The sequence below is a fragment of the Carassius auratus genome, chromosome 30, assembly GCF_003368295.1.
Source record: "Carassius auratus strain Wakin chromosome 30, ASM336829v1, whole genome shotgun sequence".
Classification (NCBI taxonomy): domain Eukaryota; kingdom Metazoa; phylum Chordata; class Actinopteri; order Cypriniformes; family Cyprinidae; genus Carassius; species Carassius auratus.
Genome location: NC_039272.1, coordinates 8,438,350 through 8,454,776, shown reverse-complemented (window position 1 = coordinate 8,454,776; position 16,427 = coordinate 8,438,350). Strand labels below are relative to the sequence as shown.

The 16,427-nt window shown below is 38.0% G+C and overlaps 1 protein-coding gene across 3 annotated transcripts in view; it reads right to left on the bottom strand.

Moving 5' to 3' along the window:
- The window catches only part of cert1a (ceramide transporter 1a), a 32,092-nt gene that overhangs the window by 13,362 nt on the left and 2,303 nt on the right, over positions 1-16,427 (bottom strand). For 2 of the 3 annotated variants that reach the window (XM_026211133.1, XM_026211134.1), the window contains exons 3-5: positions 12,456-12,572; positions 1,668-1,775; positions 1,089-1,227 (exon numbers count right to left, since the gene is read on the bottom strand). In XM_026211133.1, the coding sequence (XP_026066918.1) occupies positions 1,089-1,227; positions 1,668-1,775; positions 12,456-12,572 (364 nt within the window). Of the gene's footprint in view, positions 1-1,088; positions 1,228-1,667; positions 1,776-5,088; positions 5,998-12,455; positions 12,573-16,427 lie in introns of those variants that run through there. The other variant, XM_026211135.1, reaches the window with a different exon arrangement.

Genomic DNA, 16,427 nt, shown 5'->3' with positions numbered 1-16,427 from the left:
ATCTTTCCTGATTCCAAGCCTTCACCTCTACCCTTGGCCTAGGTTGGGTATGTAGCTTAGGCCTTTGGCTGTAAGGGGTACTGTCACAGACAGCCGTCTAAACGTCCCAGGAGCAACCCACATGGAGATGGTAGAGTTGGTACTTGGTGTTCGCCGTGATTCTGGTCTGCACTGCCCTCAGCATGACGGCGTGGGTATACTGTTCCCCATAGCGCCAATGACGTGTTCTCCTGGTGCCTGTTTATAGTCGTGCTGGGAGTGATGTCAGAGGCTGTAGCCGGCCAACTTGTTGGTGTTTCTTCAATGTATGCTTCAGACATGGGTCACGACGAGGTGTTCCCCATAGCGCCACCCAGGGGACACAGTGTCTTGTTCCCTACTCAGGGAACCATGGTTACATTCGTAACCAGAGACGTTTTTTGGCTTTCAGTAAGGATATACTATTCTTATGGCAGGGGTTTTCAACTCTGGCCCTTGAGATCTACTTTCAAGCAGAGTTTAGCTCCAACCCTAATAAATATTGAATCTAAATGGGTAATCTATTAGACTGTGGCTGTAATAAAGCTGAAAAATGTAGCTTTACTGAGCTCAATGGCTCTGACCCAAGATGTAAAATGCTATTAACTATTTAAAAAGGGGGTAGGGCTGCTTAATATGTCCAATCCTGTATTCCTGTTCCAACTGAAATTACGTCAACACACAGAATAAAGCTGCATGTTTCAAGGCATTTCAGTGGACATTTAAGAGGAGCTCAATCGTGCTTGCTTGACAAATGAGAACAAACCTCATTCACTAATACTTGTGAATCAAGCAAGCACTACTGAGCTTCCCTTTACCATATTTGATAATGTGCCAAAGCTTTGTTGCACAGACTTTCATTGGTGGGTCAGAAATCTCACAAGTTTCATTAAAAGTATCTTTACTTGTGTTTCAAAGATGAATGAAAGTCTAAGGCTTTGGAACAATTTTCACAATATAAAACAACACTACTTTAAAAAAGGACTCTGAATGGTACGTTTTCTCCTGCCTGAAGCCAAATTGGTCCCGCAGTCAGATAAAACTAATGTAACTTAATTCTATTTCCTCACCTTTGTCCCTGTGGAGATCATCTTTACTGTCAATATCTGCGCAGTTGTCAAAATACTTCTGCAGTGTGTCAACCTGTCTGCAGAGAATGTCCCTGAAGGTCTCCATCTCCGCTAGCTTTTCCTGCAGGCTGTATCCCTTCTGTTCAACAGTTTGTAAATTAACATTCAAACATTATAAAAACAGAAATGACGTCTCCCACAATAAGAAATTTAGTCAAGACACAGCCTTAAAAATGTAGATACCAAAGGAAAAGGATATTGAGATATTGTTAATCCTTCTTAGTTATACTTCTGAGTTACAGACATGCACAATACAATTTTTGCCCATCCTTGTAATTGGACTATAAATCTTGGGTGAAAATTGCCATTTAGACCTCCCTCAAAAAAAAACTGTGGATTACGCAGCAACTATATATCCATGATATCTAATATTTTGGCTGTCATTCATTTATGCATTTCTTTCACCCGAATAGAAATGATATAAATCTAAACTTTGAGCCGGGGACCTCTGGTTGAGTTGACACAGAATGACCCAGTAGTGTTTGAGCTCTGGATCTGAAGGCAGCGGCTGAGACTCACCTTGAAGGAGGATGCGGAGGTGGTGGAGAGGCCGCTGGCAGCAGAGGTGAGGGACAGTAGGGAGCCATGGCGGCGTAAACTGCTCTCAGACCCATAGCCTGACTCAGCCTGCACTCAAAATACAGCACAAAGAAACTTCACACCTTTTCAAAAATAAAAATTCAATTGAACCATTGGACAGTTGGTGTCATGGTTGAAGCAGTACAGAGAGAACTGTCAAAACTGAGCATTTATGAATCTTGCAAAGAAATAAATCAGCTGGCAGGTGAAATGGATAAGTTTGCTGGTTCTAAAAATGAATTAAAGATATATATTTTTTTACAAACCAAAGCTGGATCAATGTCACATCTATTATTTCAATTAATACCAAATTACAAATTAGTTACCCACTAGAGGATACTGGGCACAATATACTCTACCAATCAAAGGTTTAGGGTCATTAAAGGGGTCATATAAAGTTGCTTAAAAGAACATTATTTTGGTGTAATGCAATGTGTTTATGCGGTTTAAGTTTTAAAAAACACATTCGTTTCCATATAATGTACATTATTGTTTCTCCTTTATTCTCCCTGCCTTTCTGAAACACTGCAATTTTACAAGGCTCATCGTTCTGAAAAAACGAGGTGTGCTGTGATTGGCAAGCTATCCAGTGTGTTGTGATTGGCCAAATGCCTCAAGCGTGTGACGGAAATGTTACAACCCTTAACATACGATGCCATCTCCCAGGCCAGCACCACGAGACTCAGTCCAGATGCTCGTTCACACCCCATCATCGGTTCTCTTTTAGCAGTTATGTCAATGTACTGTTAGGAGCAACTGAATAACTCGGGATATTAGTTCATTACTGGATTAGTGCGTACTGGAGACTCGGACAGTTTCAAACGATTCCGTTTGATTTGGTGAACTGGTTTGACTGGTTCACTAAGAAAACTTGGTTAAATAGAAAGATTCGTTTGTGATCCGCATATCAGACGAGACAAAACCAATAAAACCCATTACAAACTAGGGATGGGCGTTTTCCGCAATTATCACATTCGAATATTTGAGCTCACAAAAAATAATAATTGAATATTTGTTTATTTAAATTAAGTTTAATAAGACAGACTTTATTTTTCAGCAACATTATTATTTCCGTCATTTTGAACAAGCTTGAACATTACACATCCGTGTTTTGTAGCTTAAAACCTTTGACAATGCGTGCTAACAAACAAAAGTACAGATTAAAAGCAAAAAAAAAAAGTGAACAAAGAAAAAACAAAGCAGCCTGCAGCAATTAGGCTATTGTAGAACGTAGCCTACACTTAACTTTTAAACGGTCAGCAAATCTTTTTTGCTTTTTTTCCCTATTGTTTTACATGTTCTTGTTAAGAAATACGGGCATGTAAATATGATCAGGGGGAAGTCGGCTCCTTAGTCTGTTAACAATAAGGCCGGCCGCGGAGAAAACGCGCTCTGACGGCACAGATGTTGTCGGGACTCACAAATAAGTGCTAAGTGAATAAGTTTTGTTTTCGTTTCACCACTGAATGGGATCCTCATCTGGTGGAATACATGGCTCCAGCAAGAACTGTTCCCACTCGTCTCAGCTGGACTCTCTGTATAATCATCGCTGAAGAACTTGGCTCAACCTTTTCCGACGAGTGGGCATTGCATCCTCCATCGTTGGTGGCGGCGGCTGCATCCGCACCACTCGCATCAAGTTCTGATAGTGTTCAAAAAAGTTTTTTTTCTTACTTCTCTCATGTTTTCATCGAGAAACCTGAGATGTTTGTGACGAGGGTCTAGGGCAGACGCGAGAAGAGGAGTTTTCACTGCATTCTCCAAGTTAGTGGTGTTTATTTGTTGCTTGAGAGATGCAGCAACAATGTTCTTGAATTCGGTCACTTTCTGTGATTCTCCACGGCATATTTGAAGTACTGTAGAAGATCGCAGTTCTTAGGGGCCGTTCACATATCGTGTCTTTTGCGCGCTCAAGTTCGTTATTTCCAATGTAGGCGTGCGGTTTGCGCGCTCATAATGGAAGCGACGTGGTCGCGATGCGCACTCGGTGCGTTTTTTTCCAGGCGCATCCACACTGCATCGAGTTAAAAACAACTCATCTTTTCAGAATGCTGCAAGCGCACTGCAGGTTATGTGACAAGAACTAAACATTCAGCTTCATCATTTCCCGTAACAATGTTGAAAGCTCAGCCAAGATGAAGGAACAGCTGATCATAGCTGAAAATGGATTGCCATTTAGAAATAAATTTAGTAGCAGAGCTACTGAAAGCGTTTTTTTTGTGCTGCAAATCCATTTATCCTTTGCTGAAATTTCCGCATCATCATGAAGAGAGTGAGTCATTGTTGCTTAGCAACGGCAGATGCCTCAGGAGCTTTAAAAATTTTTTTTTTTTTTTTTGCGAAATTCGAATATAATTTTTATTTATCGAATAATTAGAGCAGAACGAATATTCGAATGTTCGACTATCCGTGGACACCCCTATTACAAACAAAGGCATTTGTTGCATCCAGACAGGACATAATTATGATTATAATGAATCACCGAACGATTGTCTTTTTATCAACTAACATTAACACAGATTATTAAATGTATTGTTCCATGTTCGTTTGTATACTGTGCACAAGGTTTATGCACCTAGTCCAAGTCTGGTAACATCATATGATCCCTTTAAAGAATCTAGATATAAACAAAGTGTGTGACATAGTTGTGCATCATTCTCAGAAAAGGGAAGTTTTGATATTATTTAAATTAAATGCTGTTCTTTTGAACTTTCTATTTATCAAAAAAATCCTGAAAAAAGCATCACTGTTATAAGCTGCAATATAATAAATATTAATCAGCAAAAATTAAAATGTTATTCAGATGCTGGAATAGAAAATGGCAGCTGAAAATTCAACTTCCCCACCAAAGGAATACATTTCATTTGAAAATATATTAAAACAGAAGATAAATATCGTGAGCTCTAATGGTATATCACAAAAATTCAGTTTTACTTTATGCTTGATCAATTAAATGCAGCCTTGTAGAGCATAATAGACTTATTTCAAAAACATAAAAATTTTTTACCTGACTGAACATGCCTTTGTTTCAGTCCTTTCATGAGTACACTGTAAAACTGATGACACTTAGCTCATTGAAGATTTAATTTTATTAAGTGCTTGAATTAATTGCCAGTGACAGATTGGACAGGTTGTTAAATGCAGCTCCAATGGAGCGTCTATAAAAATTAAATAAAAAAAGCCACAAAAACATAAAAAAAAAGAAAAACGTGAATAACCTGCTTCAGTCCTGCTTCATCCCAATCAGTGAATGATGGAAACAAATACTGTAACTGAAACCGCCAGCAAAGATGTCAGTGGTGATGAAAACATGAATGATGACCTGAATGAATGGTTAAAATGCTAATGTGCAAAAGCCCACCATTCGCCCATTCCAGCAGCCAAAGCAGGACAATGCACTGCTGCAGTCCTGAGTGCTCGACTCCAGCATGACCACCGCTCTTTCCAGACACTCCCAAAAGTGCTCACTCTCTGGACCGTCCAAGAATTCCCAGTACTTTCTCCAAACACCACACTCCGGACACTTGACGAATTCCCAGCTCTCTTCCTGGACACTCCCAGAATTCGATTTCACAAGCACATGGTCGAGCGGGAACAAACAAGGAGACAAGTTTCTTTCCGTTCTCCGCTTTAAAGCAGCAGTGAAGCCATTAGCATCGGAAATGTTGTGAAGAAATTATGTGAGGTGAGTTTCTGAGGCAGTATAAAGCCAGAGGAATTGTGGGTGGGTCTGCAAAGCATGTGGAGGGGAGAGAGAGACAGAGAGCGAGAGAGAGATGGCAAACCATACAGACACTGAAACTCCCAGAGGTGCCGCACATGCTACACTCACCGTACTGCAATAAGGTCAATATAAATCATCCAGAACCTCTGCCGCATCTAACCAAGCAGTGTGTAAGTGAATGTGAGAGCGTGTGCGTTTAAGGAGTCTAAAAGAGCATTAAATCAGATGCTGCTGGGCGTGTGCTCTTGTCTCCGTCTTGTGCGATACTCCTCAGCTCAGCGCTCATCTTAAAATGGACTGATGCTTTCTTGAACCTCACCAACACTACTGAGATCCTGATCCAATCAAGCCCTTTATTTTGGTTCAGAAGTCTTCTTGCAACGCAGAGCTTTCCAAGATGCCTCTTCAGATGACTGAATATACTCATGCATTATTCATGCAGCTGGACGACTGAGAGTAAAAAAAAGCCCATCCACCCCAGCCTGCATCACCCACGCACGCGTACACATAAGAGCTCACCTCAGCAAACGAAGAGTCGCGATAAGCAACACTGACCTGAGCGCCAGCAGCCTCTCTACTGCGCTCTTCTGTTGAGGGATTGGTGATTCAAATAACATTTTTAGATTTGAAGCCATACCCAGCAGAAACAAGAGGCAGGTCGAAACAACAGATTCATTGGGTCAGTTTGTTTATATAAGAGAATGTGGAAAGACAGGTATCGATACTGCAATAAAATGTTATGAGGTTTGTGTAAATGTACAATTATATTTCATAAAGAATTTTTGTTTTGAATTTATATATTTTTTAATTATCATTTCTGTTGCAGGAAGAAGTGTTAACCATAAAACCGGAAATAATTTCCACACAATAAAAGAGACCAGGAACTGGGATAGTTAAGCTCCAAAAATAAATGAGCGAACCATAAAAGTGACCCATACAAGTTATCCATTACTAGCTATAAAGCTATATAGATATACAACAATAAAATGCAAGCTGTTAATAACTTAAAATGCTCACTAGCAAAATGTGTCCAAGTCTGAAAATGTCAATGACAGAGCAGGAGATACTCAGGCAAACAACATTTTGGTTTGATCCTTTATGAATATAGTACACCATTCACATGGACCACTTTTTGATAGTTTCATAGTGTTTTCTGTTCTTTTTTGGAGCTTGGCAGCTACAGCCTTTCTTATTATATGGTAAAGCGCAAAACGTAATTCTGCCTAGTAACTTACAATTTGTGTGTAACCAAAGAAAGAAAAACATACGTTTAGAAAAAGAGTTTGAATAAATTATGTCTCCTTTCATTTTCATTTTTGGGTGAACAATTCTATCATTTAAAAAAAACAGCGAGGCTCCCTTCTGAAGTCAAAAACAGCTTTCTAAGTCACATGATGAAACTGCAATAGCACTCTTCACCAGAAGATGGTAGAAGTGGCCATGAGTGTAATTTGTCTGCTGCATTTGTCTTCTTAGATTACAATGTTCCCAAAACGATTCATATTAATGTACCAATTCACATTAATGTACCCACTGAAGGACTTTTAGCAGCCAAACTCAATGCTGAGTCATCATAATTCCACAGAGCTTCATTATATGGCTGTATGACCTTAAAAGGAATCAAAGTGCTTTACATTGTCTGTCTCAGTCCAATGACAGACAACAGATAAAACACACACACAAACAATGATACTTTTCTTAAGAAATGCATGTGAACTAGCTGCTTAAACAGCCAAACTCTCCCACTCACAGTCAGAAAAGTAATTCTACACACAACGACCCTTTCCTGGATCCAAGCACCAGCTGTGTAGAAACTGCTCCACTCCTTTTACTGAGTTCAGCTCTACTCGCACATGTAAGAGTCATTCAGATCAGCACATTCCTCGGGACCCTCCCTTTGTAAATCTCTCTCAAGATACGATACGTCACTGTAAACCACTGCCAGACTTCACTTGCACAATAAATCTCTGGCTTCTCCAGAGCTTTTTTAGGACATAGTTCCCTACATATAAGATAAAAAGCATGTCAAACAGGTATTAAGAAATTGTTTAACGAGTAAATTATTTAGCAGTTTCTGTTTAGTATGTTTTAGGTCAAAGGACAATGCCAACATGGCAGGCGCTGCATACACAGGAATAAATTATACCAGGGTTAATGACCTGGACACGTGTCTATTATAAAGAATAGAACATTTTTCTAAAATAAAATAATTATCTAAAATAATTCTTGGAAGTATATTCCTGTCTTTTTTTTATTTTTTAAAACAAATAATTTAATAAATAATTTAATAATTTCATATGGTGTAAATATCAAGCATAACGTCATAAATTATTTACTTTTTTTTTATCTTGAATACAAGTGGGTGTTCACATTTTGACCATAATTTTTCACAAATATTTTAAAGGGGTGGTTCACTGCGATTTCACTTTTTTAACATTAGTGTTTAATGTTACTGATAGAGCATAAACAATATCTGCAAAGTGACGAAGCTGAAAGTTCAATGCAAACGGAGATATTGTCTTTAACAATTCTGGCAGTTTAATGCCTACAAAAACGGCTGGTAGGGACTACAACAAGTTACTTTCTGGGTTTGTGATGTAGCAAACCCAGATAAACCCTGTCCTCGGGAAAAGGCAGCAAAGGGTGCGAGGCCATGCTGTGCTTATTTAGAGAAGAGGAAGAGAAAACTAGAGGTGCACGTAAAATCTATTCATATATGAATTGCGATTCTGTCTTCTAATGATTCTAACGGATTCACAAGTTTCAAAATCAAAGAATGATCCCTTTCAATTACAGTATTGTTCAAAATAATAGCAGTACAATGTGACTAACCAGAATAATCTAGGTTTTTAGTATATTTTTTATTGCTACGTGGCAAACAAGTTACCAGTAGGTTCAGTAGATTGTCAGAAAACAAACAAGACCCAGCATTCATGATATGCACGCTCTTAAGGCTGTGCAATTGGGCAATTAGTTGAAAGGGGTGTGTTCAAAAAAATAGCAGTGTCTACCTTTGACTGTACAAACTCAAAACTATTTTGTACAAACATTTTTTTTTTCTGGGATTTAGCAATCCTGTGAATCACTAAACTAATATTTAGTTGTATGACCACAGTTTTTTAAAACTGCTTGACATCTGTGTGGCATGGAGTCAACCAACTTGTGGCACCTCTCAGCTGTTATTCCACTCCATGATTCTTTAACAACATTCCACAATTCATTCACATTTCTTGGTTTTGCTTCAGAAACAGCAAGTTCTCAATTGGATTAAGGTCTGGAGATTGGGCTGGCCACTCCATAACATTAATTTTGTTGGTTTGGAACCAAGACTTTGCCCGTTTACTAGTGTGTTTTGGGTCATTGTCTTGTTGAAACAACCATTTCAAGGGCATGTCCTCTTCAGCATAGGGCAACATGACCTCTTCAAGTATTTTAACATATGCAAACTGATCCATGATCCCTGGTATGCGATAAATAGGCCCAACACCATAGTAGGAGAAACATGCCCATATCATGATGCTTGCACCTCCATGCTTCACTGTCTTCACTGTGTACTGTGGCTTGAATTCAGAGTTTGGGGGTCGTCTCACAAACTGCCTGTGGCCCTTGGACCCAAAAAGAACAATTTTACTCTCATCAGTCCACAAAATGTTCCTCCATTTCTCTTTAGGCCAGTTGATGTGTTCTTTGGCAAATTGTAACCTCTTCTGCACATGCCTTTTTTTTAACAGAGGGACTTTGCGGGGGATTCTTGAAAATAGATTAGCTTCACACAGACGTCTTCTAACTGTCACAGTACTTACAGGTAACTCCAGACTGTCTTTGATCATCCTGGAGGTGATCATTGGCTGAGCCTTTGCCATTCTGGTTATTCTTCTATCCATTTTGATGGTTGTCTTCCGTTTTCTTCCACGTCTCTCTGGTTTTGCTCTCCATTTTAAGGCATTGGAGATCATTTTATCATTTTTTGCACCTCTTTATAGGTTTTCCCCTCTCTAATCAACTTTTTAATCAAAGTACGCTGTTCTTCTGAACAATGTCTTGAACGACCCATTTTCCTCAGCTTTCAAATGCATGTTCAACAAGTGTTGGCTTCATCCTTAAATAGGGGCCACCTGATTCACACCGGTTTCTTCACAAAATTGATGACCTCAGTGATTGAATGACACACTGCTATTTTTTTGAACACACCCCTTTCAACTAATTCAACTAATTGCCCAATTGCACAGCCTTAAGAGCGTGCATATCATGAATGCTGGGTCTCATTTGTTTTCTGAGAATCTACTGAACCTACTGGTAACTTGTTTGCCACGTAGCAATAAAAAAAATATACGAAAAACCTTGATTATTCTGGTTAGTCACATTGTACTGCTATTATTTTGAACAATACTGTATATCCACTGGTTCCCAATCGGGCTCAAACTGATAAGCGATATTAACGACACTGTTGTTTACAATACAACCGGTGCATATGCCGCTGAAGAGAGGGGCTAGAGCCCTGCACGGGCCTCAAATCTAGGCCCGAGCCCGGCCCTGGCCCGATACACTCAGTCCCTAGCCCGATCCGTGTTCGACAGCTCATCAGAATTATCAGCCCGAGTCCGGCCCGAGCCCGAGCCCGTGCTTTTATTTATTTATTTATTTATTTTATTACACAGCGGAAGCCTGCCCTATTTGCAGCAATTAAAAAAGGGGTCAGTTTTGTGTTATGTTTCTTTTTATTTCTTTATCAAGTTAGTTTAGAAAAATGTTTGAAGCATTTTTTAAATAAAATGACGATTAACGTTAAACAGCCGAGCCGACAGCAAGTTGCCTAAAACATATTTAATCAATTAAGCCTCTCAAATTAACGCTAATACTTTACTTGGCTACAATAAAATCCATAGATATAAAACACCCTAAGCATATCACACAGACAGTTAGTTTAATAAATGTTTGCAGGCTCACAACAGCGCTCGCAACAGCGAATGCAGGCTCGCAATAGCGCTCGCAAACGAAATGAGATATGAGAAATGAATCTAAACAAATTAAATTAATTAAAAACAAACTTGCAGGTTATCTTACCTCAAAAATGCACCACAGAACATGTCCATTCTTTTTTCCATTAGTTTCCAACAGTTAAACGAAAATAAAGTCCAGTCAAATGAAAAGTTAGAACAGTCTCTTACAGAGATTCGTGGAGAAAAAGAATAGCCTCCAGAGTGAAAGGTTTTAACCCAGTCCTCCTCTCTTCCCGCTGCGTTGAAGACACGTTCGCTGCTGCTGCTGGCGGGGGCACTAAACACAGAGCGAGCCAGTCTTGACAGTCGTGGTAGCAGGGTCTCGTGCGGTTTCCACCATAGCAGCACATCTCGTCCATCACCTTCCATGTTGTGATTGAGGCGCATATATTGCTGTACATCGTCGTCATCCTCGTCCTGCTCCACAATGTTTTCAAACTCGGCCAGTGATCTCTTCTTTGCTGCGTGGCCCGCAGCAACAGGTGCAGACGCAGAAATGCATGCTCGCCGCTACATGAATCATCATTTTATAATTATTAGTTGGCCAACTAGGCTATTATTAATACATTAATTTAGAGGCATGTAATAGCTACCACTACAATAGGTGGATATAAGTAAAGTATAATCGTGGGTCGCGCTGACGAAAAAGCGTGCGTGCATCAGACTGTCATGTCAGTATGTCAGTTTAATTGTAACGGGTTGAATTATCAGATTATGAAAGTTATGAGGTTATGAAATGTCTTTCTATATTTGTTTTTCTATCGTCGACGTCAACTTCTATTTTTTTATTTTTATTAATGTCTAAAAATATAAATAGAAGGATAACCCAAAAAGGCCCGACGCATGTGAGCTATAACGTGAAAATTGGCCCGAAGCCCGGCCCGAGGGGCATAAGTAAGTCGGGGCCCGTCGGGCTCGGCCTGAAATGCAGGGCTTTAAGAGGGGCGGGACCTTTAAACACGCACCAGAAGAGGTTTAGCCAATCACAACACACTGGGCTAGCTAACCAATCAGAGCACATCGCCTATTACTGAGGAAGGGGATAAAAGAAGGAAATGATCAGCAAGTTTCTCAGAGAAGGGACAGAGCGGTAAATTATGTGAAAAATAATGCGTTTAAAAAAAAAAACAAAAGCATTACCACATGTTAGACTGCACCCCATAAACACAATCAAGCCTAAAAAAATCAAGTTAACCACCCTTTTAAAGTGTTTTAAAGGAAATAGTATTAAAATGAATAAAATGTCTATCACTGATAATTAACTTATAAACATGACATTAGATTACTGGTGAGTTTCAAGTTGAGCTTTTCAAGAATTTAATTCTTTTAATGAGGCTTTTTTTCTCCATTACCATATCAGAAATGTTATATCACCCTGAGAATCTTTATTATATTACCAAAAAATTATCCAAATTAATTATAATTCAGAAGTAAAAACATGCCAAATCGAGGTGTATCCAAGTCACTGTGTGTGTGTATTGCAGATTTTTTTATTAATAAATTAATAGATGGGCCATATGAGCATCATGTCACATTATCGTTTATATTTTCATTTGATAACTTTTTTTAATTTACAAAAGATAAAGGGATAATTTTTTTTTGTTGTGGTTGAGTTTCTTGGGAATATATGCCATAGCTTGTGTAGAAAATACAATCTTTATGAAAGAAGAAAAAAAGAAAAGAAAAATCAACCTTACACACGTGGATACCTTAAAAACATACTCCTCAACAACATAAGCACTTCCTCAAATTATACTATGAAAAGTACACAAATTCAGTCTGACTTCTCTCACTGTGGCTCAATGTACTTTCTAATAACAGCACAAGGAAATGATAGCAATAAAAAAAAAAAGTATGCTGGACACATTCCCTTCCTAGCTTCAACAAAAGAAATAAAACACCCAATCAGGTTCTGCCACCCAAACTTGATCACTCACTATCAGAAAGACACTGGAGTCCAGCAGAAGTTTTATCTAGAGACTTTGCTGCTTCTAACGGACTCACCTTGTGAAGTTCAACGGTATCGATCCACTGCTGCCGGAGCAAAGGATGTTCAGCCCTCAGGTACCAGATGCTGTCATTCACACTGATGTCAAAACGGCATTCATCAAACTCATGAGGCTGAAAGAAAGAGAACATCAAAAACAAGAACAGATCATAACAATGAACATGCTGGAAAATGGAAAAGGTTTTATGGGCCGTGTATGTTTATTCAAATCTGTTGTTTGGAGCACCTTTTCCTGCAGTTCCTGATAAACAACATAGATTTGCATCACTGAATAGGTCACTGAAAATCTCAAAACATGTACAGATGGCAGATTACAGTATAACAAAACCTGCAAACCACATACACAAACTAGGGGAAGCCACCAGCTATCTAGAAACCAGCTATTTTAAGCAGTACACAAATGATCCATAGTTTGGAACTTGCATATTTACCAAAACACAGTTTTATCAGATTCTCTAACTCAAACTCTCAAGAGACAACACTTCACTCATGTTTATGCTTATAACTTCTGAACCGTAAGGCACAGAAGGAAAATTTTTCCTCTGAATTAGAGATGTAAACAATTACTCGATGATCGATAAATTTTCGATAAGAGATGCAATCAATTAAAGCTATCGATGGTTGGTTAACCTATTTAATGTTGGGCTGCGTGCAGCTCATGTGCAAAAGACGTGCGAGTGGCTGTGATTGACGGTGACAGTATATAAATGAATCATCGTTCATGATGTACAAATTAAGATTTAAACTTTAAAAGTACATTAAAATAGCAACAACACAAAGTTCTCCAACATGGAACGCAATAGAAATGTAGTAACTAAGTCATTTCCCCCAATAATTGTTTCATATCGTGCGCTTTGCAGGGCTGCGGGACACGGGACAGATAGTCTATTCAATCCTACAACTTGTAAATTCGTTATACGACTTATTAATTTGTGGCAACTGCTCAATTTTCATTACTTTTGTCCCTTAAAGTACCCATGATTTAATGGAATTGAGGGAACAAATTAATAAATCTTTTATTCTTAATTCATGAAAAATTGGGATGCTTTAAGGAAAATGCATAGGCTATGTAAGTAACAGGCCTAAAATAACAAGATAAAAATAATTTGTCTGCAAAAAAAAAAAAAAAAAAAAAAAACGATATATATCTGACTTAAATAAGATAACGGATTTAAAACAGAAGTGTGTTGTGAAGCTCCATAAACAAGTTGACAAAGCCCATTCTGTTTGTTTGCTTTATTTTACAAGAGCACAAATTTTGTGTGTCATCGTGAATGTGCACAAATAAAAGTAAAAACTTTTGTGGATTATATATTACTCCAAAAAAGTGTATTTTTTTATGTCTCAGCTGTTCGATCACGCGGACACCTTGCGCACACTCGTCCCACATATTCTAGCAATTCAAACTTACATCCCATTCTGTTCACTATCAAAATAAAATAGTCAACCAAACATATAAAATGTACACTGGTCAGTTTAAAAAGACCTTAGTATACCGATCCACTGCTGTTATGAAAAGGACTGTTTTGATCAAGTGAAGAGGATGATCTTTTTCCATCTATATGTGAGTGTGGGTAAAGTACAAGCCTAGTAGTTTACATTATAAATAATAGTTTAACATTCAAATACATTGCGAATATGGAAACATTTGGATTTGTGCCGAATGAGACGTGAATAATAACCTCCAAATACATCTAGCCAAACCCTCGCTCGCTCTGTCACACACTGTCACGATGTAATGCACTGTATGCCACTACCGGGATGCAAAAATAAAAATTCTGATACGAAACAGGAACCAGCAGGATCAAACAAAGTACTGGTCATAATACTCAGATAAAAATGTTTGATGTGATCAGCAGCACCGATGGAAGCGGTCCTTTGACAGCCACACACGCCCCAGTTACTTTTTAGATAATTTTATGGCTATTGGCACTAAGTGTAAATAGCAATTAGATGCTATTTACACCAAGTGAAAATAACATTTTCTTAGCAATGGATGCTATTTACACTAAGTGCAAATAGCTATAGATTCTATTTACACTATGCAAAACTTTGACTACTTATTGCAAATAGTGGTATTTATGTTCACCTCAGTATTGTAGTACATTGTAAAACGATATACAATATTAACTTATTGAGTGTAAATTGTAATTTTACATCAAACGATTAAATGAATGCCACCTTATTGTGACAATAAAGCCCTCCCTTACACCTATCCTATCCTAACCCTACCCAATATTTTATTTTAAACTTTTTGATTATATTCTTCATTTTCATTTAAAATAAATGCTTTTCTGATGTGATTTGAAATTTGAAAAGAGAAAAAAAGTTTCAATCATGTCAAAATGAGTATGTTTTACCATTGTTTAGTCAGTTGTTTGCAGTGTTGACTAGCCGAATCACAAGTTGGTGGGCGGAGTTAGTGTACATAACTTCAGCCAACAAGGCGGGCTATTTGCACTTAGTGTAAATAGACACTCCATAATTTTATTTTAAATGCCATAATGTCAGTTGAATCATTGCAATTGTGTTTAAAAACACAAACAATGAGAAACCGACAACAGAGATACCAAATATGCCATTGTGGGCCAGACCTTTTTTCGAACTCCCCCTTGACCGATTTTCATTAAAATGTAATCAGATCATCTTCTTATTTTAAACACTTGACTGACATTATGAAGAGAAATTGGAGAAAGAAAAAAAACATGTTATTAAATGTGGTATTTTCAAGTGCTCTCCAATGGAACAACATTTACTACACAGAGCCATAGTTCAATGAGAAGCTACGCAAGGGCTGTCTTTATCGCGAACGATTTCTACGATTTCCTAATCGTGCTATAAAATCTTCTGCAATTTTTTTGCATAACTTGTCAGTGAACTACGGATCTTTGTAGTAAATGCTGCTTCATCTGAAAGCAGGAGATTACGATTTATTGCGGATAACAAAATCGGCTTTACTAACAAAATGCACATGACAATCGCATTTGCTTAATCGTGCAGGCCTACTTAAAAACATCCTAAACTTGCTTTAATTACTCATTGTTGCAATTGATATGATGATCCATGTCATGCTTAGCACACCTCATTTTGCCCCAGGACTTCTTGGCCCCATAATTGCTGCTTGCAGCTATATTTTTACATGCACTGAATAGTAGCCTGTGTACATACTTTGTAGTAAGTGTTTTCTGCAGGCGTAGTGGTTAGTACTAGGAAAACTAGTAAAGGGATTGGTTTGTTGTCTGTTGAACACCGACAGTTGAATTTTTAGTGCTGTGTAGAATAGCTGTTATCAGAGACAGAGACTCATCCAGGTCAAAACTGGGCTGCTGAAATCAATCAGTGTTTGAGGAACATCTGTTCCATTATCAGATCATCTCAGTTTTCTCCTCCAAACACTGAAATCAACCAAACACAGATATTCCAGATTTGACTTTGGGACCAGACCGGCTTCAAAGACTCCCAAAATTTCGAAACCTTGTTTCACAGGCATCATTGTTCCACTCATATTTGATCAAAAGTGCAGTCAGTGTTTGTAGAAATTCATTCACTTAAAAACTGGTCAAAATAATCAATGGATTCTAAAACAATCTTTTGGAGATCTTGATTTAAACTGTCAATGATCTTTAACAGCAGCCCCTTTTTTTTTTTTTTTTTTTTTTAGAGCAAAGAACATTCCCTAGAAAACACTACAAAGGTCTCAAGACATTAACAGGAACAAGAGTTTATAAACTGGTTTTCTTTCTTTACATATGGCATTTTTTTTATTGTGCAGGAAATCTAATCTTTCAGAAAAAAAAAAAAAAGAAAAAAAATCAACTCGCCCAGTAACAAAGAAAAATAACATCTGAGAAATCAAGTCACATGCATTTCTTCAGAACTTCATACAATACAGATTATTTTAAACTAGCTTCACAGGAATAAACAGGAAAATAACAGTGTCGATGTTGCAAAGTTCATCAATTACGAAA